Source organism: Mixophyes fleayi, chromosome 8 (assembly GCF_038048845.1).
Source record: "Mixophyes fleayi isolate aMixFle1 chromosome 8, aMixFle1.hap1, whole genome shotgun sequence".
Taxonomy (NCBI): Eukaryota; Metazoa; Chordata; class Amphibia; order Anura; family Limnodynastidae; genus Mixophyes; species Mixophyes fleayi.
In genome coordinates this window covers 92788430-92813766 of record NC_134409.1, presented here as the reverse complement: position 1 = coordinate 92813766, position 25337 = coordinate 92788430, and the positions used below count along the sequence as shown (strand labels likewise).

Below are 25337 nucleotides of genomic sequence, written 5' to 3'. Positions count from 1 at the left end.
TAGACAATACACAGTCTTCATTGAGACCCATTTTTCTGTTGCAGGCACATTGGTATGAGAGCCTGGACCTCTTCCTTGTGTTTACCCCCAAAGGCCAAAATTTGACAGCCCTCCCCTGCTTGTCGCCCAGCAACTACATCTGTGTGAGCTTATACACACTGTGTAATAAAGGTTATATTATAGTTTATGTATTCTATACTGTGTGATCTTTCTACGGTACGGTATTCACTTACTGCTCAACTTTCCACATAAACATATACATTTTCTAATCATTCCCCAATATTCCAGAATACAACATGTAGGAGACAGCAACACAGTCCATCAAAAGACTTGTGCGGTCCCAACCTCTTGCTCTATTTCAATCACTTGTCCCATCCCCTCTCTGTCCCCTATCTCCACTTCCTCAATACCCTGTCAACCCCCCTGGTGTATTTATACCTTCCATCGCCTCCTCCACATGGCCACGTCCCAAACGCAGTGTATGGCCGCAAAGCGGCGACGTACAAACTTGGTAGTCCTGACTACCTTAGAATGACTGACTGTCTCTAAGCGTGCAATCAATGTATTTGCTACTGAATATCACAATGCTCTAATGTAAAATTTAAAACAGGAAACAAAAGAGGTTGAAGCATTTCTTTAAAAAAAATTTTTTTTTTACTGCACTTGTCTTAACTTTTAAAGACCACCTTTTCTGCAATGGTGAAAACCTACATTACATTGCAATGAGAAGATAAATGATACAGTCTTAAATCTGTGATACTCCTAGAACAAGTGCACAGCAGACAAACAAGCTCAAATATTTTCTAAACATGTTTACATTATGTGTGTCTATTTTAAACAAAGTCAAAACATTGTTTTTAAGTTGGAATTTTAAATTGCAACCAGCATTCTAGTACCTTACAAACAAAAAAAAAAAAAAAAAAGAACACCCCCCTTAGAAAATTACCTTGGTCATTTAAAAGGTTTTCTTTAGGTGGTATACTTTCACCACAAAGTTCTTCCTCATCAGAAAGTACTAAAAATGCTTCACTTGGTAGAATCTCACCACTATCATTTTTGCTTGGAGAAGTTGAATTGTTTTCAGTTTTTTCTTCTTCTGTAGTAGCACTTTCAGAGAGCACGCCAGTTTTTGAAAAATACTCGAGCGCATCCTCCACTGGTGCCAACTTTTCAAGAATGGGTATAATTTCATCAGTTTCCATTGTATCCAGACTTTCCATCCCAGAAACTCTCTGCATATCTGAAACAGAGAGGTCAAAAGGAGCTTCTGCTGGAGAAGATTTTTGCCCTTCGATTTTCAAATTTTGGTCAACCTCCATGCTACTTGATATAGCTTCTTCCCCAACATCCTGTTGTGGTGACAGAGTCTCTGAGGCTTCTCTTTTTTCCTCTGAATACCCAGTTTCAGACACAGCCATATCAGACAAAATATTTGGTTCATGTGGTCCATTTACCAATTCTAGATTTTCCTGCTTTCCAATATTTTCTTCAACATTCTCAACATTTTGCATTTCATTTTCTTGTAACTTTGTGCAATCTGACTCATTTTGAGGTTCTTCTTTGTTCAAAGTCTCATCATTTTCTACAATATTATCATAATCAACAGCCTCTGCATCAAGTGGCTCTTTAAGAATATGATCTTCCGTTTCATTTTCTGCTTTAGCAATAGGGCTTTCTAAAAATGTGTCCATGTCTTCGTGTTCCAGATCTCTCTCAATGGCATCTTCCACAGGATTTACATCTTCCAACTTATGTACACCTTCTAGAACATTGTGACTTTCTGCTTCCTCATGAGTGATTGATAGAATCTTTTCCCCTGACAATTCAGTATCACAAGAGAGATCCTCCACTAGTGACAGGCCCTCTTGCTCTCTTTGGTCTACTTTTTCAAGGCCAGTAACCTTTTCATCAAGTTGTTTTTCACTGTTCGTTAAACAGGCCTGGGTCACAGCACTACTAGTCCCAATTTTGCTTGTATCTTCTGGACATGTAATACTCTCAGGAAGTTCAAAATCAAGTGGAAGTTTCAAATCACTGGTTTGGTCAATATTTATTAAACCTTCTTTAATGTCAGACAGTTTCACAATAGAATCATGAGAGTCGCTGTTGATATTTATGCCATTTAGATTCCTTTTGTCCTCCATAGGGTCTGTAGCATTGTGGATAAAATTCATATCGGAATCACCATTTTCATGGTTTCCATTTACCAGCTTTAACTCTGGAAGTTTCAACAGATCCTCTTTAGCTTTGTGCACAGCATCCAACTGTTGACGGTCACTTGCTTTCATTGTTTTGCGGGCTTTAAAGATTTTTTTTTGAGGTTCTTCTGCAGTATCCATCTTAAACCTTTAACAACCAAAAAGAGGCCAGAGTAAAATAAACAGAAAGTGCTGAAAACCTAGTACACAATACAATTATAAACAAACATACATACGAGGGTACGTTATTCCTGATAATACTCAACTTTTCCTAACAATATTAGAGCTGACATTTACAGTAATTTATACCTATACTAGTATCATATTACACATTATTTTACAAGTCTGAACAAGAAGCATATTGCATACGCATACCTGGGGGGGGGGGGGGGCGGGGGGTAATATTGTCAAGTTTCGAAAAACAGATCTCTACCAAAATTCATGTTAATGATATGAAGAGCTCTTTTTGCATTTGTTGATTTTTGTTACATTTTTAGACTCACAATGTTTGATTATATTCATTTAACAATGAAAACAATTACATAAAAGTAATATCAAATACATTTTGAAACTTAGATGATTAATACAGCAATGGCTTAAAAGAAACAAAAAATTGAAGTACACAGTAGCAAGAGTAAAGGCTTATCAAACAAGTGGCATATTCAGAAAAAGAGCATGAACTCAGTAAAACATTGATAAATCAACCACAAAAATACAAACTTCTGTTCCTTACCAATTATTCAATTTAATTCATATTGATCTAGATGTACATGTTCTCTTAACAAACCTAGTAACACAGAATAGGACTGGTAATACATTAAATGTATATTTTCCAATAAGACCAAAACATATTAAGCAGAAATTGCACAAGTAAAAACACCTCTACCCTAAAAGCCAGTCACATTAAAACCTTGTAATGCAAATATTTCTGTGGCATATTGCTCAGATATGGCCCATGCCTGAACACAACAGAAAATATTTCCAGTCATATCCACAAGAGAGCTCCCTGTAGCAACAACTGAATATGGTTTGGAGAGACAGCCGTAGGCAGACAGCAGGCTCCATTGCAAAAAAGGGGGTGTTTACAACTGTGCAAACCAACAAAATGCAGTTTATCAGTGTTCTTAATAAATACACATTTTGAGCATGTGTCTGATTAGAGTATGTAGTACCCTAAGAAATAGCAAGTAAGGATATATTAATGATCACTATAGAAGGACATATCATGGGACACAGTAGACAGCAGTTTGCTGCAATAATGCCAACATACATTCTTGTCAACACTGCTTGCGTACTCACTAGGAAAGCCATTGTTTAGACCAGTGTTGGCTAACCTGTGACACTCCAGGTGTTGTGAAACTACAAGTCCCTGCATACCCTTCCAGCAATAAGCTGCTATATATTGGCAAAGCATGCTGGGACTTGTAGTTTCACTACACTTGGAGTGTGACAGGTTAGCCAACACTGGTTTAGACCAATCTAATTTATACAAAGTGTTATAAACCCGAACATCAATGTTTTCTAAAAAAGTAGGCATACCTTTTCTTTACTTTAGTGATCATATTACTGAAAAACTGCTATTCTTTATGCCTTGCTTGCTGCATGCAGTCAATGTCACAATGTATATTTTGAAACGGACAGAAAATCAAGTTGTGGAAATGCCTGTATCTTTAAATTTGGTTGCACATGCCCGTTTAGTTGAGATATTTTAACTGTGGTGCTCTAGCCAAGGGGTTGGAGAAATAGCATATGGGTCGGCTATAGGTTGAACAATGTCTGCTAACATGAGTTGCAAAGTAAACCAGGCAACCAGTATGTCATCTACAAAAGGGAAGTGTATTGAAAGTGTACACTAAGGCGTGATTACAGATAGATATAATTGTGTGACTAACATGATCATTACAAATTAACGGGAGAGGGGGGGGGGGGGGGGGCGGGTTACCTCCAGGTGCTCCGGTTTTCTCCCACACTCTACAAACATACGTGTGTGTGTGTGTGTGTGTGTGTGTGTTATGGAATTTATATTCTAGGCTCCATTGAGGCAGGGACTGATGTGATCGAGTTCTCTGTACAGTGCTACAGAATTAGCGGCGCTATATAAATAAATGATTATTATGATAACGGAGCTTGTTAAATCTAAAACGTACGTCAGCTAATTAAGGGGAACTTTTGCTTTATGCACATTGGGCTCTCTTTGCAAGCCTATTAAAAGGACATTGCAGAGCACCTTTATGAGAACAGTTGTATGCACTGTAATAGACAGAAAGGTTACATCAGAGACCAAATTCCTATCCCATGACCAGAATTATGACATCTAAGTTTATCAAAAACGATGCCCTTCAACTAGACAAAAAGGAATGGTAATACGAGTTGATAGGATCATATGTAGATTAATTACAAGTTACCGAAATCAGATGGAGATTTTAATGGGTTTTTTGTTTCATTTTATGGGGCATATTCAATCGTTTGAATATCCCGCAGCGTTAAAACTATTACCGTTATTACGGTAATAGTAAGCTGGATTTCAGCTCGCGGCTCAGGGAGCTGCAAGCTGAAGTCCAGCGAGAAAACTATTTACGCGCAATATTACCGTAATAACGGTAATAGTGCGCTCGCCGCGAGATTTTTTGCGTTTTCGCCAACAATTGAATATGCCCCTATGTGTATGCACTTCTGTTTAAAACAAGAGACCAACATCTGCACATGGCTGAGCAACTACTCTTCCCTAGATTTTCTTCCCATTTACCATCTCTGATAAGGCACACAAGTCCTAAATAACTTATAAAAAAAGGAATCATAGTACGGCTTACATTTTTTTTTATTTCATTTGGAAAAATTACACCTTTACAAAAAAATGTAACTGGATAATATACACGGTAACTTCCATTTATTACCAGTTTGTTTCAAACAAAATATTTGGGCATACATTATTGTGAACGGAACCCTATATCATTGTGCATTTTTATGTTCCATAATATAACTGGAGTTAACTGGTTGTTATGTACATAACCAGACTTTTCTGGTGGAACAAGATAACAAATATGAATAAGAGGGGTCTATATAATATCACTTTGCTATATAGCCAGTTTTGGCACGTTGCAAAAAGAGAAGGAAGGAGCACTTTTCTTGCCTCCGTTTGACGCACCTATTTGCATAGAAAGTTTGTAGAACAATAGCATTTCCAAACACAACAGGTCAACAAAAAAATGTAAACTTTTTTTCTTCCCAAAAAATGTTTGGCGTGTACCATATTCTTGTTTCTTTAAATTATATAATAGTAATAATTTACAGCAAATAACAGATTGCGGTTTTTGTTATTGCCTAGCAGGTTTGAATAAACGACAAAGCACAAAGCTTGATTTTTTTTGGTATAACCACTAGATGGTGCTTTAGGAAACTACAGAACATAGGTCATGGAAAAATGTAAATGTTCTTTTAATTTTCAATTCCGATTTTTTTTATTTATTTTTTTAAATAAGTTAGGAGAATATAGATATATATTAAAATAAACATTTCAATATGTGAATTAATTTGAGGCAGACATACATGGACTAGGAAAACTGGTGCCTGCCTATTCTACAAGAAAATGTATCTCTTGCTTGATTTGATTCTGCTGCACAGAACCTGTGCCTGGTGATGCAACCAATGTCAATTTGGTCACAGACGTAGTGGAAATTGGATGGTGGCGGTATTGACAGATTTCTTCTAGCATGACTCTGGCCTGTTATAGTGCAGTTGAAAAATGACCACACATGGGCCAACATGATTAATACAATATGAGTGATTCATTATCAGCCATCTGTCCTTTTTAGGCTACACATTCTGCAACATTGTGACAACTGCTAAATATTCGCAGGCAATATTGCAACATGTGGCTAGCGTTATTGCATAATAACTATAGTTTTTTGTATAATTAGTAGAAAAATAAAATCTACTATGTCCTGTGAAATAGCAGTGTGTTTGTTAACGACAAACTTCTATAGCCCTTGCTTTATCAAACGTAGACAAGAGTGATCAGTCCTTAAATACTAGATACACAATATTGGTTCTGAATATTTGTAACATGCTGGACCATGGATTTAATTGAAAATCAAAAACTACAAGTTTTGTAACTATTCTTATTTTATAAAGTTTTTCGAAGTGTTTATGACAATGCTTAAAATAGAACAAAACCTCTGTCAAAAGTAAAAACTATAGGAGATAAGACTGAGACACTTCAGTGGTGCTTTTTGTTAAGGGTAACTTGACAAACATTAAAATTTCAAATTTCCATTTCTAATTGGGACAGTAAATAAATCTGTTCATTTTTGCAAAATATTCCTAATGCAATAAACTCCAGTCAACAGCTCAGCTAACCATTTATTGTCCTCTACATTAACCACTCCCCTCCCTCATAAAAGAATAACTAAACCTCATTAGTTCTAAAACAGTTTGAGTTTGTGTATGGGGAGGAGGAATGAACATTTAGTTCTTATAGGGGTCAAGGGAAAGTCATGTTCAATTTCAAACCTCCCAACAGCCCTCCTGTTGGACCCACATCACCTGCATCTTTTTGCTGCAAATTACCATCCTTTCTGATCTGATGCATTGAACTGTATGGATAAACACTTCCATTTTTTGAAAACAAAGGTCTGCCACCAAATTAAATTGAATAGTATTAACACCATAAGCCTGGGTGTAGTAATAATTATACTTTGAAGCGGTTTGAAGGACACTATTGGAAAGATTACAAAAGGTGTCTGCCCTCGTGTTCCTCTTTGGCATAGTCCTCCTCCTTTGTGTTGTGGCGAAAAATTTTATTGTAATCCAATGACAGCAATACTTTAGTCTTGTTAAAAAAAAATAAAAAAAAAATAATTACTAAATTTTCCACTAATTTAAAATTTGTTTGCACAACATAACCATTCACATATAGTGAATGTCCATACAAACAGTGAGGGGAGTGCATCTTTGAATTGGCTAGCAGAACTGCATGTTTGGCCAGCAGTTAGCTCAGTTATTTTTACATTGTCACCTGTGCTGTCTAAAAATAATTAGATTTCCACAAATAACTTTAGAGAATTCTAATTTGACAATAACTGCATTGGGGGCGTGTGGTCATCACAGAAATCAAATGCATGAAGAACTTTTATCAAATTGTTTGCACTCATCCTGGCTCTCTACTTGTCTAGAAAGAAAGATCAGAAAGATATAGCCCTTAAACTAAAAGCTCACTATATCAGTGAAGTGTAAAGGCCTCTATATTCGTAACAAACAAGTTTATGGCGGAAGTTTGGACACATGGCTGGCAATGACTAGATTTGGACAAATAATTAACAATGACTCACATAATTTGGATTAAAATTTGAGAATTAACAGTTTGTAGCCAGTAACTGCTAGCAGGAACAGATATGGAATTTTGCTGAACAGTTTGTGTACTGTTACTCCTGTTGCCAGTCATTTGCTCAATCCTATTGGTGTTCTAGGTGCTGAGTGGAAAGTTCTCTTGCATCAACAGCACTTGTTTCCTGAGACTTAGTGTGAAGGTGTGTCTGAGAGGGACATTTTGGTCCTATAACAGAAACAGCGAAAATTGCAGTAGACAAATATGTTTAAGACACACAGATAAAGTAATTAAAACTGCACACAGTAGTGTATAATAATAATAATAATAATAATATATATATATATATTTATTTTGGAATTCACACTAACTCTATTTATAATTGAAAGCACAAAAGTAGATTTCATCTTCAAGATACTATTCAAAATGTTATACATGATAGTTTTCTTTCCTAGTGTGATCTTACCAGAAAATGTATAAAATATATTTAAAACTAAAAATGCACCTTATCTTATTAAGATTGAATGGGTGGTAGCCTCAGTAAGCTTCTTGCACATGACTAATTTTCCGCCAGTTTTGATTCACACAAATTAATATATATATATATATATATATATATATATATATATATATATATATATATATATATATATATATATATTTATTTTGCCACATGTGTTACTGTTCCTTTAAGCGAATGTCTAAAAAGGCCTCATCATTTGCTAAGAGTAAAAGCTGTAGTTAGACGCCATTAAGGTTTAAGTTCCCTGCAAAACAGTAAAGGGTTAGAATGTGGGTTTAAAAATCTATATATAATTAAACAAAAACAAACAAACCACATACCAGAAAGAGAGCCCCCTGCAGCCATGGTGCCGTCAAAGATCAGCTCTCCCGGCAAATAACTATACCAGCCCTGTCTGATGTCAACTGAATGAGTGTACAATTTGCATAGAACCTGCCATTGGTTTTTGAGCCTCACATTATGCAAACCAATCAGGAAACACAGCAGACAGCTGACTGAACAGAGAAGGAGGGGATGGAGAAAACTGCCTAGTAACAACAATAAGACTGGGGAAAAAAAAAAAGAAATTATGTCAGGAGATCTGACATGGGTGTGAAAATGGAAGCAGGCTGCAGGCACAACTTAAAGCTTACCAAATTATATATTACAAATGGTGTACAAACAAATCCATTGTAAAAAAAAAAAAAATCTCAAGCCATTATAATATATATATAATTTTTTTATTTTTTTAAAAAAAATAACAAATTTAAACGTATACATTAACTAGTTTCTAAATTGACAGACCAGAGTTCTAGGTTATAAAACAAGGACGGCACAGAAGCAAATCACTGAAAATTAAAGATTTGCATTTTATATTCATAATATTACAAATATGATGTTGCAGAATATACCAGAAAATATAAACAGCAGTATATATAGCCCAATTTCCCCTGAATTCAAGATATGTGCCCATTTTTATTTTGTTAACTTCGAAGTCATTAATTCTGGTCATCAGTACAATACAAATTCTCTTGAAACCGTGGCATCACTGCGACAATGCCTAAAATTCAGAAGGCATTGGTTCTTAGAAGCAATCTCGTGAATATTAATTTAGTCCACAAAATTCCTACCAGCACTGTGTAGGTGACCGGTCCACTTTCAAGCAGGTTTCATATGGGCTGAACCTGCCTCATGTAGCACCAACACCACGGCAGGATCACTGTAGAAATTTGGCCACACCCTTGTGGGTTTGGTAAATTGAACAAGACCTAGGTGTTCAGCATTTGGGCTACGTGTCCTGTATTAGTTCTGGCTTGTAATGAGGCCTGGTAGTATGGTTTGGAAGGTTGTCTGCAAACAAGCTCATGGCAGCAATCTTTTGATCCCATTTTAAAATATGCAAAATCAAGTTTGAGCTAATTAATATAAGACCCTTAAATTTTTAGAATATTCGGGCAATCAACCAATATTGAAGTATGCAGTCGGCTTTAGAGTCAATCCTTTATTATGATGCAGCAGCCATGAAAGTTGAGCTTTCCCCCTCAGACTGCCAATGAGAATACCTGAGTTAATACTTTTAAACATAAATAAATCGCACATTAGAACACTTTCTTGGTTGTCTTTTAAATTGATTTACTCACTATACAGCGAGTCTCTATATCAGTTATCGTCCTTCCCCATAGACAGATTCTCTTGGTAGTTTGCAATCAGTGAGAATCATAGGGATGCCGATTAACAGAAGAACATATGTCCTGCAAAATGACAGTGAATCACTTGATATGCATACCTTCGCTTATCTTGACAATTTTCAAATGCTGCATTACCCATTACATAAGTCAACTATGCAAACCATTCCTCCCAACATGGTGGCAAAAAAGTTAATTAGCAGAATACTTAAAACAAAAAAAAAATCTCTTACAGAAAATGATCTAGAACACAAGTGCATTTATACAAACAGGACTTCTCACTCAGGTGTAAGGCACAGCTCTAATTTGCCCACTTCTTCCTCACAGACCATCGATTCTCCTGTAGTGTATGCTACCATCAGCCAATGCACAAGATCAGTACATTCAATCAAGCCTTAGTATTTGCACTGTGAAGATTATTTAAACCTAAACTCACTTAAAATTTTCATTTTAGTTTAATTTCTCTTAACTCCAATAGCAACCATTAGACTGGTACATACACACACACACACACACACACACACACACACACACACACAAATAAAAAACATTTGGGAGGTATAATCACATGGCAACATAGCAGATAATTTGCTATTACCTGCTCATGCCAAACATCACCACTACTGTCCTAATTGTATACCTAGAAATTATTGAATTTAAATATGGTAAGTTAATTTGAATGTGTAGAAAACCCAAGCAAACTCTGGGGGAACATGTAAATTTCAAACAGCTAATGCAATGGTCTGAATAGAACTTATGGCCCCAGCGCTATAAGGCAGCAACACTGACCACTTTGTGTCGCGTTAAAAATACTATTTAAAAGTAATTAAGATGGCACAATGAAAGTAAATATACTTTATATACAAGCAGAAGAGGGAAGTGATCTTCTCATAAAAACACATACACATTTTTACCAAGCTTCCTTTTTTTGCCATTAATTTAAAATGGGATCTCCACAAATTCATATCTCCCAACTGATTTGCTGCTGTCATGTATTCATCAAGTTAGAGGAGATTGGAATATGTGCTTTCACATTCCCTTCACTACTCAGAACAATAGAACTTGGCAGACAGTGCATTAACCCCTAGTGTTAACCCTCTAGGGGTTAACAAGAGCAGTTTCACCAGTATTCTGCTGTACTGTTCCCTATTCATTACAATGAAGTTGCGTGCCACATATAGAAACTCCAATGAAATAAATAGGACATTGATATCAATGAAGCTCCATAACATTGTTATTCCCCGGTACATTGCCCATATGAAGAGATTCATGTAGTTTATACAAATTTCCCCTCAACATCTTCTCTTAGTGCAAACCACCATCTTGGACCCGCCGCCATCTTTTGTATGTTCGCATACCGCAACCTTTTTGACCAATTTGGTCTTGGCCTTTTTGAAGATGCAAGGAAGTATGGGAGGAAAAATATAAATATCTAGTGATAATCCCACAGAACAGATGCCTGCATATCCCTGATTTTCAAACAGAACAGATCTACCTTGTGGTTCAGCAGAGGATATCATTTCACCCTCTAGTAGACCCCATCTTTTCACTATTTGATGGAAAACTTCTGGTTGAAGAGACCGTACTCCTGAGAGAATGACAGGTCTTCTGAAGAAGTCTTACTCCCAATTCTCCAACCCCAGGGTAAACAGCAGGTATTGCCAGAAATTACTGTTCATGGCATGTCATGATACTGGCCTCTCATCCTTAGGGGGCTCCTGATTTATGCATGTCAAATTTACTGAAAATCTGCTTGCCTTTCAAGAAAGATTGAGCGCTTATGAAAGAGTTGACAGGGCAGCACGGTGGCGTAGTTGTTAGCACTTCTGCCTCACAGCACTGGGGCCATGAGTTCAATTCCTGACCATGGCTTTACCTGTGTGGAGTTTGTATGTTCTCCCCGTACATGTGTGTGTTTCCTCCGGACGCTCCAGTTTCCTCTCACTCCAAAAACATAACAGTAGGTTAATTGGCTGCTGATGTGAGCGAGTTCTCTGTACAGCCCTGCAAAATTAGTGGCGCTATATAGATGATCAGCGTGGGGTAAAGCAATTTCAAAACAATTTGAAGTACATCAATTTGATAACATTGATGGAAAAGCTCTAGTACATTGATGTAGAGCTCTGACCCTCGTTAGACCAGTTACCTTGGAGATATAGTGCCACTGTCCCCCGTCACTGAAGGCTGGCTCTGTTCGCATGCAGTCGCAGATGGAAAGAGAACGACCCTTGTTCAAGTTGTCAGTCCACAGCAACCACAGGATGGACATACGTGTAATGAACTGAGCAGCTAAGTGAACGTTAGATTTGAACCACTGTCTCGAATCGTCATTCTGAACATTCTGAGAATGGAAGCACACAAAAATGCACAACCTCGAATGTCCACACCATCTTTCCCAATAGTTCTGTGCACTTGAGAACAGATGTTCTTCTGTTTGTTAGAACAGACCCCACTAGTTTCTGGACAGATATAATCTACTCCTGTGGTAAAAAGACTCTGTAGAACTGTAAATCGAAGAGAAAGCCCAGAAATATACACCGAGTCAGAATAAAGTTGGATTTTTGATAATTGTTTTTCTATCCACCCATGAGATTCTAACAGTTCAGCTGTTCTGAAAGTGGTTGAGAAAGCCTTTAACAGCAAATCTGCCTTTAAGGAATCATTGACTCCTTTTAATCTGAGCAGAGCGGCCATAACCACCACAACTTTGGTGAATACTCTGGGAGCCGTAGACAATATGAAAAAGTCTGAACTGGAAATGGTGATCTCTTAACACAAATCTGATGAGGCCATGATGTCCTTCCCAGATCAGGATGTAAAGAAAGGTGTACATAAAGTCCATGGAAACAAGAAATACGTTCTACTCCATGCCATTGATTACTGACTGTAGGATCTTGAACCTGTCCATCTGAAGACTGGTGTTTAGAGACCTCAGGTTTAAGAGGAGTCAATAGGTTCTATCTGGTTTCTGAACCAGAAACAGATTGTAGTAAACTCCCTGGGCCTTCTGTCTGGCTTTCTGAAACAATCTGCTGAAGCCAGCAGTGACTGAATGGGCTCCATGAGACTACGTAGAGGACTTTAAGAGGTTTTGAAGAGAAGGGGTTGTATTTTAGACCTCCACTCATAGTTCTGGAGAGGAGGTCATCCATTTTCCCTGGAAAAACAGAAGGCTGGCTACCACCACAGCTGTGTAGTGACAAATTCAGTCATGCTGGAGATTTGTCAGCGGGCTTGGAGGCTGGATGTATGGAAGGCCATGCCTATTTTACTCTCTATGGTCCACTTCACAGGGTAAAAGACTGACCCCTTGAGGTAGAAGAGGTTATGTTTGAGGTGAAAGCAAAATGACAGAAAATTTGGCTTTTCACCTGGGAGCATTTACCAGAAGAAAAATGCTTTTACCATCTGTTGCTGGAGCGATTATCTTGTCTAGCTCTCAGTCAAAGAGAGCCTGACCATCAAAAAGCAAGGATTCAAATAATCTTCAACTCCACATCTGCATCACTAGATCTAAGCCAGAGAGCCCTTCTACCAGTCAATAAAATTCAGAAATTCTAGCAACAAGGGTTGCACACCCAGAACTGCCTCACCTGGGTACTCTGATGCTTCCCTAATGTGATCCATTAAGGGCAGTAAATCAGAGTTAGAAGTACCCTACTGAAGCCAAATGACTACCTGTTTCGACCATTTTTCAATGGCCTTGTTGACCCATGTGGATGCCAGATGGGTCTTGGCCCACACCAGCTGCAACATACATGAATGAAAAATGCCTTCCCATTTCCGATCTGTGCTGTCTTTAAGAGAAACAGCACAAGGGACAAGAATAGATTTAAACATGCGACCCATTGGTGCATCTACTTTTGGAGGAAATTCACACTTTTCAGTATTCTCAGCCAGTAAGGGATAAACTACCAGGAACTTCCTCGGAAATTGAAATTTATCAGGTTTAGACCAATGATCCCCTAACATTTCAAACAATTGAGGAGAAGGGAAATGCTCTTTTTCTCTTAAATAGAGAAACTTAAGGAAAATCTGAGTCCTATGAATCCTTTATATAAAGTGTCTGGAGAACTACAGTGACCAATTCATTCGCTACCTGTTTCCTAAAGGTTCTTTCAGGTTTGTAACATAATATCAGTCTCCCAACATCTCAACCTCCTCTTGGAGAGCTCTAAATTAGAGCCTTCTCTAAAATGAACCAAAGTGGGATTGGGGCGTTTACATGGCTTTAGGACTGAAGAGTCAATTTCCCCAGAGATGAAAAAATCCACACCAGGCCTATAACTGATTTGCAACAGGCGCCACTGAAATTTGAAAAATATTTCCTCCCAGTGAAAGACTACACCAGCGATCTTGCTTAAGCAGGTTCAATCTCAGCCGATTTCCCTCCAGATGTGCTCAAATAGCGGTCCTCATACTCATAGGCCACAAATCGGGCATCCGATTCCTTCAATCCATTCAGCAGTTTAGCTTGGCAGTTGGAACAGGTAAAGTAAATGACAGACTTTCCCACAGAGGTCTTAGCCTTGGAACTAGTTCCTTTATCTGACATGGCAGCAGAAGGGAAAAAAACAAACAAAAAACCTGTAGACCACAGCACCACAGTATTGGAATCTATTTTGATATGGTTGCAGTATGTCCTAAATTGGATGCGAGAGAAATTAATATTTTTGCACATCATTGAATGACCAACCCTTTTAAATCATTCCAACAACCGAAAGTTATATACTTACATCAGTGGGCTTCCATCAAACCATAGTGGGAGTCAGATATAGAGCGCTAAATAATTTTTTTTAAAAACATTTATTGTACTACCAAAATACTAAATTACTTCTTAAGTATAATGTAAAAGGGTCTTCTGCAACAGAGTGGTCTTATTTTAATTGTTTTACAGCGGCCCTAAAGTGACAGCTTGCTCCAGGAAACCGGAGTGTGGGTGTAGAAGTTACCATAGCTAGCTATCACATGTATACAATGAATATAAAATGTTTTTGATTTTTTTTTAAAATTTAAACAGACATACCAATATAGGAAGACAAAAGTTAATGTATTGTTAAACACTAAAGTTTTCTTTAGTTTAGCAACACTGTGTACAATAAATACTACAGCAACTTTTTTTTTTTTTTTTTTTTTAACAACTATATTTCCCTGCTTATAAAAAAAAAAAAATCAGACAAAGTAATTTTTCTTGTTATAAATGTGTCTGTCTGGTCAGTCTGAAGCAGCTGCAGATAGAATTTTGAGGGATGCAGCTGATGAGTGATTTTCTACGGCTCCCTGTGGCCAAGAAGAGCCAGGACATTGCTAGAGGCAGGAGCACGGAAGTACATACTTTCAAAATTAAATCAACCCTTATTTGTGTTAAACAGTTTAAAATGGGACAAGCATTACAAATTTTAGAGCAAAATCCTAATCTCTTACCCTGCCTTGTCCCAATAACATTACTTCCCAGACTACCCCATGTCCTTACAATCTAATGAGACAAGGGGTAGAGGAATGCACCTGATTATTTTATTATGCTACTTAACCAAGCTGAACCATTAATCACCAATACGTAACCTGCAATATTCTAAACAGAGAAGAGATTAAAATTCAGAACTGTATAATGCAATACATATATATTTCAGTTCAAATTAACTTTATTAGTGGTGACATTAGAACTCACGGTTTACATTATTATGTATGTTAACCCCCAATAATACACAGCTACTGTGATGCTCCTCATAACTAGGTGTTTTGCATTCAAAGACAGTTGTGCATTCTGTTGAATTATAGAAGGATACGCATAGAAGAGTTCATAAAACAAAAATAACCAGATCAGCAGACACCTTTCGTTGTTCCACAGTCCCTCCTTCAGCCCACGTTATCTGTTTTAAAAGGAACACTATGTATTCATCACTACCTCTATGATCGAACCCATTTTTTATTAATTGGTGCTGCAGAAATACTTTTTAATATTTTAAATCTACCCAAGCAAGTTTTATATTTTCCATGGCACAAATGATTTTCTTTTAGAAGTTTTAGTAAAGAGGTCCTCTTTCATTTTACAGCCATTACCCAGAAGGGGTGTTTGCTTTACACCCTAAGTAATTCCATAAGGATCAAATGAAAGTTGTCTAATTTTCTCATGTATAAGGAACTATATTATAAATGTCTAGCGGCGTGTGTTAGTCTGTGTATGGAAAAAACTACCGGATGACAGAGTGCTCAAACTGCAGCGCCACCTGCTGGGCGGAGTTATATACTACACTGACCTACTAAATTCTTAGCATTATCTAATATATAAAAGTAAAAGCCTAGCGGCGTGTGTTAGTGTGTGTGGAAAAAACTATTTTCTCAGAAAGGGCTCATCCAATTGACCTGAAATTTGGTATACTGACATTACTTGACAAAAAAATTAGAAGAGTGAAGTCAGTTAATTTCCATCATCCCCCCTTCCCCCCATGGGAGGGGTAGTAAAGGCTAAATTTACGAGTTGAGGGGTCAAACTCCTTTTCGTGAGGTAATTTTACCTCATGAACACACATTAAAAAGGGCGCTTGCGTCTGGAAGTAACGCTCTTCCCCTGAGGCCTGGCTAGGCCCAAATGCATGACAAGAACCTTTTTAAGACCTTAAGTAGCTTGATTTGACTAGAATGCATGAGTATCATGCACTGGTTAACTTGTACCAAATATGTTTGTTTGGCTTTCAGTAACGGAGTTCTAGAGGGGCAGAATAATGGGTATATTGCTTTTTTTTTGTACATTTTTCACATTATGTCAGCATAGAGCCATTAGTAATAACTGATACATGGTGACATCAATAATACTTCCCACCACAACATGGAAGCAATATGGTCCTTATCCACTGATTGCATTTTGTTCCAGAGTGCAAGTCCCTTGCCTTGATTCTTTCAAAATTCAGTATTCAGAGTGAACAAAGTGTGTGTGTTATACATCTCTATTTATCACACACAAATATAGAGATTGTATATGGAAAACCATGCCCCATGTAAATCTTTGTTGTGAAAGTAAGGGAAGAATACTAGGCCAGTGAGGTTATGGTTATGCATGCCATTCAGTCAAGTGTTGATCCACGCCCAGATGCACTAAAGCCCCTGGGGGGGGAAGGTATTATATATGTAAATGTGTAACAGATTAAATAAATTTTGGAACACTTAAAATAAATCATGTCAGACAAGGGGTCACGGCTTTTTCACCCCAGACAGAATCAGATAATCATAGAAGGCTCTCTTGCCTTCGGTGAAATACCTAAACAAAAATTCCGCACCACCATCTTCTCCTCCTTAACCAGATTTTTCAGCCATTTTTAAATTATAATAGTATTTGGGAACGAAGTTATTTCAAGCATTTTTAAAAATAGCCACCACTGAGATATTTTACCAGTAAACCACTTATTCCCAGATGCCAGAATAGCCGAGGTGGCATGTTCATTGGCGTCTATACAATGGCCGGTTCTCCTGCCACAGATGGCAGAAGAAACGTTTAAACTCCAGTCTAACAACGCAGATTATAATGTATCCGCAGCATTGGTTAGTGCTCTTGACACGATAGTTGCCATAAGTGCATCTCCAGAGTGAATCTGATATTGGAATTTGTGTAGGGGGAGTTCTAGCAAAATACTCCTATGGGTAGACAACCCCTCGAAAATATAATATGACCTTGGTGTTGAAAGGAATAATGCAATTTACTGCTTAGTGTAATATTAGAAATCACCTCAGATTTTCATGAGTTATAAAAGCACTGCCTGCATTCTCTCTTTATATAGTCCCAGTAAACTTAATCTCATAATTTATACTATAGTCATACATACTCGCCAACTTTATGTACCTGGCATCTGGGAAATCCTGGTGAGGGGTTGTGGTGGGAGGGGGCATAGCAATTTGTGTGATTTTGGTCCCGCCCCCACAACGGAATCGTCATTTTGTCATTAGGGACAGGCCAAAATGACATGATTCCCCACAAATTGTGTAATTTTGTCACCAGATGGGCAGGATGTGGGAGACTTGCCTGGTCTCCTGGAGTCCTACCCGAATTTCACGAGTCTCCCAGACATTCCGGGAGAGTGGGCAAGTATGCCTATAGTAATGCAACCAATTATAAAGTTATTGAACAAAGGAATTGTATAAACATATTACATAATCAGAAAATATTAGAAATTTGATTATAGAAATGTTTGGAAAAATATACTTCTGCTTTATATATACACTAAGATATTTAAAGGTTTAGAGCAAAGGTTCACATATTTATATAGAAACGCATATACATCACTAATTTATATAGATGCACAGGCAACGTGAGGTGTTATTTTCCAAAGTATCACTGTTTGCAGCAAATCAGACTATGATAACCACTTCATCAACGAAAAGTAAAGCAAAAAATTAAACCTTTCAACTTCCTTGTCAATGCAGAATATAAACACTAGAGTGTGCTAGAACAACTGACAAAAAGTAATGAATTATGAATAGGCAAAACAAAATGTACAGTGCTATAAACACTTGTTGCAAGTATTTACAGCACTGTACATATAATTAAAATGGTTTCTTTAGACAATTTAGTATCAAAATAGCAAAAAAAACATTATAAAGACATCAGCATTACTTAAAAAACAAAACAAATAAAACCCTGTACACTACAACTAAACAGGATTGAAATGAACTATATGAACAGGTCATCTATATAATCCAAAATTTGAGGGGGAAGCACATTTACAAACTGTATTTGAAGGAATAATAAAAAAGGATATAATATACATTTTATAAAAAAGTATATTATATATACACACACACTACTTACCACAAATATATACCATAATATATAAACACATATATACATACAACTTAAAATTTGAAGATAAATTATCATTTGGAAATTACAATCCTATAAAAAAATAAAAAAAAGTCATCGATAGCATTTTTGGGATGACTAACAGCTGTCAAATGTAGTTAACCGGCATCACAAAAAAAAAAAAAAATCCAGTTACAAAAACTCCCCTGTGGGTGGTGTCTTTGGCAGAATCACTGCTCAGTGAAACAGTTTGCCACTCCTCCAGCTATATTAATTACCCTCACAATGTCAATGTTCGAGCTCAAACCTTGCAGCTTTAAGACATGGATGTCATAAGTTTTAGCAGTACTAGCTCAAAATTCATACTGAAAGATAAATTTATAATGCAAGATCAAACAATTGTCTCTTACCTCACAAAACAGTGCCCGCGTAGCGATCTTCCCCCTTCGGACACACCGCCAGCACCAAACAAACATGTAAGAAAGCTAAAATACTATAACATAATTTACTTTAAAAAAAAGCTAAATAAGCTATCTGGGAACAAATATTACTTAAAAGAGAATTCAACCGATTGGCATACTCATTTTTCCTACAAAGTGTAATAATAACTATCAAAAAGAAAAGAAATGACAAAAGCTGTACACTGAGACTGATCGTGTAGTTACTATGGTCTGAACTCTTTGTACTGTTTTCGGTGCTTGCCAACTAGGAGTACTGCAGCAAATGTGTGCAGTGAGGCACCTCCCACATCACATAGCAGCACCAACAGACAAAACTAATCCTTCACAGAAAAAAAACAAAAAACAGGACATTAACACAACAGTAGGCAGTATTGCTCCTTGATGGGCCCCATTGCAGACTAAAAAGGAAATGAAGCATTACTTTCAGCTGCACAAATAAACTCAAAAGTGATCAAAAGCCATTCCAGGCAGAGAAAAAATCCACAACTCCTGTTATATACTGGTAAGAAAGCTGCAGTTAAAACAATTCTAGCACAAGCAAACACATGAAAGCAGGCATGATTTCAAGAGGGAAACTGTAGCACAATAGTGCCTATTGCAAACATTTTAATTGCTTTAACACCTATTAACAATATTCTCAATGAGTTAATGTTCAGATTTTAGAACAAACCTAATGTTTCAAGTATTTTTTGCTCCAGTAATTAAAGTTACATCTTAGAGACAATTCTGGTTAGAAAAAAACCCAAACATGACAAAATTACAATAAAAATTACTTGTTCAAATAGCAGTATTTTTTTTTGATAATGAAGCATACAAAACAACTCCGGATACTCAGTCCAATGCCTCGGATTGGTAGCGGTTTTACTGAAATGCTTGATAATTTGGCAGGTACCCTGCTTGCAGTAAACATATCTCCATTCATCATGACAAGGCTGAAGTAGTAGTAGGCACAGTTACATGGATAATGAGGAAGACAGCCGTTAGTTTCGCTACAAGCCCACTTGCCTAACTAAGATCAAACCCTATCATCATCGTCAGCTATATAGCGCCACTAATTCCACAAAGCTGTACAGAGAACTCACACAAGACCCTGCCCCTTTGGAGCTTACAGTCTAAATTCCCTAACATACAGTCTAGGGTCAATTTGGTAGCCGCCAATCAACCTACTACTATGGTTTTGGATTGTGGGAGGAAACCACAGCAACCAGAGGAAATCCACGCAAACACGGAGAACATACAAACTCCACACAGTTAAGGCCACTGCAATGTGCAGATAATGATGGACCAGGCCCACCTAAACAGATGAGTAGTCAGACTGTATGCCCCCGTGCCTTGTAGACATGCTGTATTTGAAACACCTCAGACAACCAAATATGAAACATTTTTATCAGCATTGCAGTGACTCTTTCATATTGCAGGGGTGATATGTAAAAAACAAAAATGATCATGTAGCTGTATTTTACTGCAAGTAGACCGATAAATACTGCTGTCATGAAGGCAAACCCTTAATATACACAATGTGGTATTAAATGTAAAACCCGGAAGTTGGCCATAACAAAGTTCTTTGGGCAGCACATTCAGCGAGACATCTTCCATGCCTATGCCACTAGTACATAATAAATGGAGATGGTTGTCATCCATGTTATTGGGCATATTTTACAATCATCGTTTTTTCTACACAATCATTTTTATTACTTATTGTAATGATACGGAATGAAAGATTGCACCTATTTTACAAAATTGTTGTTCCAGAACAGCAGTTACGATAAACTGCTGTCCACGCGAACACACAAGTACACCTATAACCTATCTGCTCTATGGTCACTATTGCAAAGTGCTCACTTTGCGATAGTTACCGGAGGGGAGAGCAGGTGAGATGAAATCTTTGATTTTCCGAACTTGTTAAAACATGCAAAATAGCAGTCCCCATAGAAAACTATGAGGACTGCTTTCCGTAGGAGGACGCTGGGACGGCAGCAGATATCTCCACTATCTGCTGCGATGCCTTAATAATGAATTTAAACATTCTTTAAATAAGAAACTATCCCCAAAAACCTGCCATTTTAAAGAAGATTTGAAAGAAAAATAAGATTGATAAATAGGCCACTACATGGTTGTTTCTTCATGATTAGTACACCATAAATATGGTCAGTTTTTTCTACAACATACAGTTTTGTTTTTAAATTAAATATACAGAAATATATATATTGAAGGATTTCAACATGTCCATACCATAGGATTTAGTTAATGCAGGCAGTATGGTTACTAAAAAACTAAACAAAAAATAAAAAAAAAACAAAAACAGGTACTACTTACAAACAGTCAAACTTGTAATTTAAATGCAATTAAAATGTAATTTATGCATTTAAAACTGTGGCAATTTGCACTAGAAAAAAAAAAGGAGCAAAAATACAGATATTCAAAGCCAATCTATTGCAGCTGTGCTCTACTCATTATGACTGAGGATCTGGTGCTTGCTAACAGCAGCTCTTTTGTGTCTTAGGAGGTGACTCATCGGAAAAATACAGCTCCACCTCCTGCATTCCATCCACCCTTCCCCCAGTGTTTTTCATTAGCACAAGCTTTTTATGTGTGCAGAGAACAGGATGCCAAAACACCCTTGCAATGCTGTTCCTGCAACAGCTAACTGCATGCACAAGGATGCATTTCTGCAGTGTCAAATTAATAAGGTTTATTTCAAGGTCACAGCAAAGACAGGAAGCGATAACCGATAGTAAAAAAAAAAAAGCACTGTAGCTGATTTCTATTTGAAAAAAAATCTCCAATCGGTTGACTTTAGTTTAAACATGTAGTAAGCAGCTAAATATATAGTGTGATGTTGATTCAGCAGGGTCAATTTATTATGCCACAGTGCTTTGCAGTGCTGGACGGTGGAGAACACATTACATACAAGATGGACAAAATAAATGCAAACATGAAAACAAAGGGGGGGGGAGGGGTCCTGCTCATGAGAGAGTTTACATCCAAATTGGTAGAGGGCACATTTGAAAAAAGAGAAAATAGTGTGGCTCAGAATTGAGACAGTTGTGAGATTGCTTTAGTGTGGGTAGTATAAGTGGGAGTAAGGCAAGCGTTTTCAAAAAACTGAGGCCCAGGTCAGAGAGATCCAAGAAAGCGAGAGTGTATGTCGACTTGAGATTAAAGATTTATGAAGGGAAGGAGCTGTTGAGGGGTTTGTATGTAACAGGTAAGTAATTTTAATAGGACTTTGGAGGGCATGGAAAGCCAGGGTATGGATTTCGAAAGTAGTGCAGCATATGTGGAGTGGCAAGATAAGATTAGTGTTGCTGTAGAATTTGATGATAGAAACATGGATAGATGGGAGAGGTAGTTGCAGTAGTCAAGGCGGGAGATGAGAGAGAATGTATAAGAGTTTTGTAAGCAATATTTGGCATTTTATTATGTTCAATTCTACTGCATACATGAGGCAAATTCAGAAACAAGATTAAGATATACAGATACAAAACTTAAAATAAGAAGACATTTTCTTGAAGTTAATACTCCTGTTGCTTTTATTAGCTTATGAATTCCATAAGCATTTTCACAACTAAAGCTTCACACACACACAAAGGCCTATGGCCAAGCAAAAGGATCAGTGCCCAATTTGGTCATACACGTAACTGGCCAAATTAGAAGAGATGCCGTAGTTCACGTCCAATGTAACTGGGACCCATCAGCGCAGTTGGATAGTTGTCATCTGCGGTTTTCTTAAGACCGCAGTACACGTGCAATAAAGATTTGGTCAATATCTAGCAGCAATCATTTTTGAACCATATATGCTGTGATACTGGGTCAGCCATTGTAACATGTTAATTGTAATACAGCATTAGCAAACACATTTGGTTCCCATGTAGCGCATACCAATTACTCCATACAATATAACTCTACCCATTTTCATTATATGCAGATACAGAGCTAGCAATGAACTGGCCCTGCATGACTGTGTAAAAGGTTCACAGGAGGCATAAATACTTTTTGCCATTCATGCATATTTTGGGCACTTTATGAATGCGAGGCGATTCTCAGATCTTACACAAGCATAGCTTAACTGGCAAGCTAAGCTCTGATATTGACTGAGCTAAGCACACCTTTTATATCTATAGAACCACAAGTAGGCTGATCAGCACTAAAAAAGCAAAGCTTATTTCCAAAAAACATGAAGTGCAGTCATTATGTCTGTAGTGGAGCCCAGACAAGTCACACACAGCATGCACAGAGAGAGACCTTCCCTAGTCCCTGTATCAGATGGTTTTTATTGCATGCAACTTTCAGTTGGTTTGGCCTATCTCCCAAAGTAAAACTTCAACTTGAACCTGGGAACTCAACAGAAATGTATGTCTACGATTGAATAAACTGTTCTGTAAGGCATTATCCAAACAACTTGCAGTCAAGAGCAAAAGCTGAGTGCATAAGAACTCACACAGGTGATTTGTATGCCCCATAGTATTTTATGATTGGGCTGCATTCCTCACACTGTGCACAAAACACAACAGGCAACTGAAAATGATGCTCATGCATTCAAAGTATATATTCAGAGTGACTGTTGGGTCATCGACACAAGACATGATACATTCATGGGTTATCCGGTGTACCAAGATTATTTGCATGTACTGTGTGCACATTCTTCGGAGATCTGATTATATTTTGTTGATTGTACAGCACTGCAGATTCTGTGGTGCCTTATAATAGCCCACTAGACATTTAGCTTCATCTTCACCATAGTTTATATCACTGGAACGAATTCTGCATCATCATCATATTCCCCTACAGCCACCAAGATATACTGGCTTTATTTTATTGAACATGTATATATAAAAATATATAGCATAGTGGTTGTGGCAGTGTGTTAGAAGTGTGACATACTGATCCAGGGGGCATATATAGTCAGCATATATAATAATTTTGTGTCTTGTTGGGGTAGCGACTAGCATATAAAGTGTCTGAGTGGCATTAACCCATTTACATATGTTGATAGCTCTTCTTTAAAGGATTTCATAACAGGCTTTTTATACTTTTCTTCAATCCTTTTCTCTGAATCCATTGGGGGACACTGGATCATAATGATACAAAGCTTCCATTACGACCATTGCACTTCAAATAAATTCAACACACGAAAAAAACATTTAACTTTGTTAACAGGAGAACTAGAGCATACAATGGATGAACCCTTAGGGCCTGAGTCATTAAGGCAAAAAAGGAGTAAATGTTCTCTGGGACAAACCATATTACAATACAAGGGTGCAAATTAATTTATTATTTTGCACATAAGTTAAATACTGGCTGTTTTTTCATCTAGCACACAAATACTTGCTAGCTTGTTATAACACCGAAATTTAAAGCTGATCCAGGACATGTCCTACCCCAACTATAAATCTGTCCCCACATTTTAAATTTACCTCCCCCTCCAATACAACATGGTTTTGCCCAGGTGCAAATGTTACTCCTTTTTTATGCTTTGCTCTCCTTGATGACTCAGGCCCTTAGTGTCCCCCCTTAGTGGATTCAGAGAAAAGGATTGAACACAAGAATAAAAACCCTGTTTTCTGTCTTCCTCTGGGGGGACACTGAACCATGGAGCACTCCAAATCTGTCTTTTTTGGGTGGCTATGCTCAGTGTTTTATTACATGGAACCTTCTGGACAAAACTAGCATCCTTGGATGCAAAAACATTAAACTTGTAAACCTGAGAGCTACTTAGCGAAAGTTCTGTGCTGCAACGTCCCATTATACAGTCACTAATCTGGTAGCTTGTGCCTTCTCACTGTAAGGAACAGGTTACTCCACCACAATGTATACCTGCTGAACCACAGAAGTGATCAATCTAGCTATTGTCTGTTTAGACTCAGGTCAACCTATGTTGTGGGTATCATAAATAACCAAAAAGGTCATCCTTCTTCCTAGAGCCATCTTGATGTAGATCTTCAATGTCTACCAAGATCCAATGAGCGAAAAGTTTACTCTTCGTTCATAGATGGATTCTGACAAAAAGCTAGATTGACAATATCCGTATTTAAATGGAATTTAGAAAACTTAGGTTGAAGAGATTTTTTAGTTCAGAGAACATCCCTATCCTCATGAAAACAGATAGAGAATTTGCAAAACAAAGCCCCCAGTTTGGATACCCTCCGGGTCATGGAAACAGTCAAGAGAAAAAACAATCTTCCAAACCTCAAAAAGGAGGTTGTTGTAATACCAGAAACTCCAAATTGTAGTCCCAGTGAAACATGGTCTAAAATGAGTCATGCTATGCAAAAAAAAAAAAGTCTGTACTTTCTATAATAGTGCCAACCTCTCATGTAAGAAAAAGAGCAGAAATCTGAACCTTCAAAAACTGACGTTTAACAGTTATCAAAACC

The 25337-nt window shown here is 37.4% G+C and overlaps 1 protein-coding gene across 3 annotated transcripts in view; it reads right to left on the bottom strand.

Annotated features, from left to right (window-relative positions):
- ATF7IP (activating transcription factor 7 interacting protein) overlaps positions 1 to 25337 on the bottom strand; it is a 53016-nt gene that overhangs the window by 18223 nt on the left and 9456 nt on the right. Inside the window, exons 1-2 of one of the 3 annotated variants that reach the window (XM_075182879.1) lie at positions 18910 to 19182; positions 947 to 2346 (exon numbers count right to left, since the gene is read on the bottom strand). In XM_075182879.1, the coding sequence (XP_075038980.1) occupies positions 947 to 2339 (1393 nt within the window). In that variant the 5' untranslated portion in view covers positions 2340 to 2346; positions 18910 to 19182. Of the gene's footprint in view, positions 1 to 946; positions 2347 to 8364; positions 8564 to 18909; positions 19183 to 25337 lie in introns of those variants that run through there. The other 2 variants (XM_075182880.1, XM_075182878.1) reach the window with 2 other exon arrangements.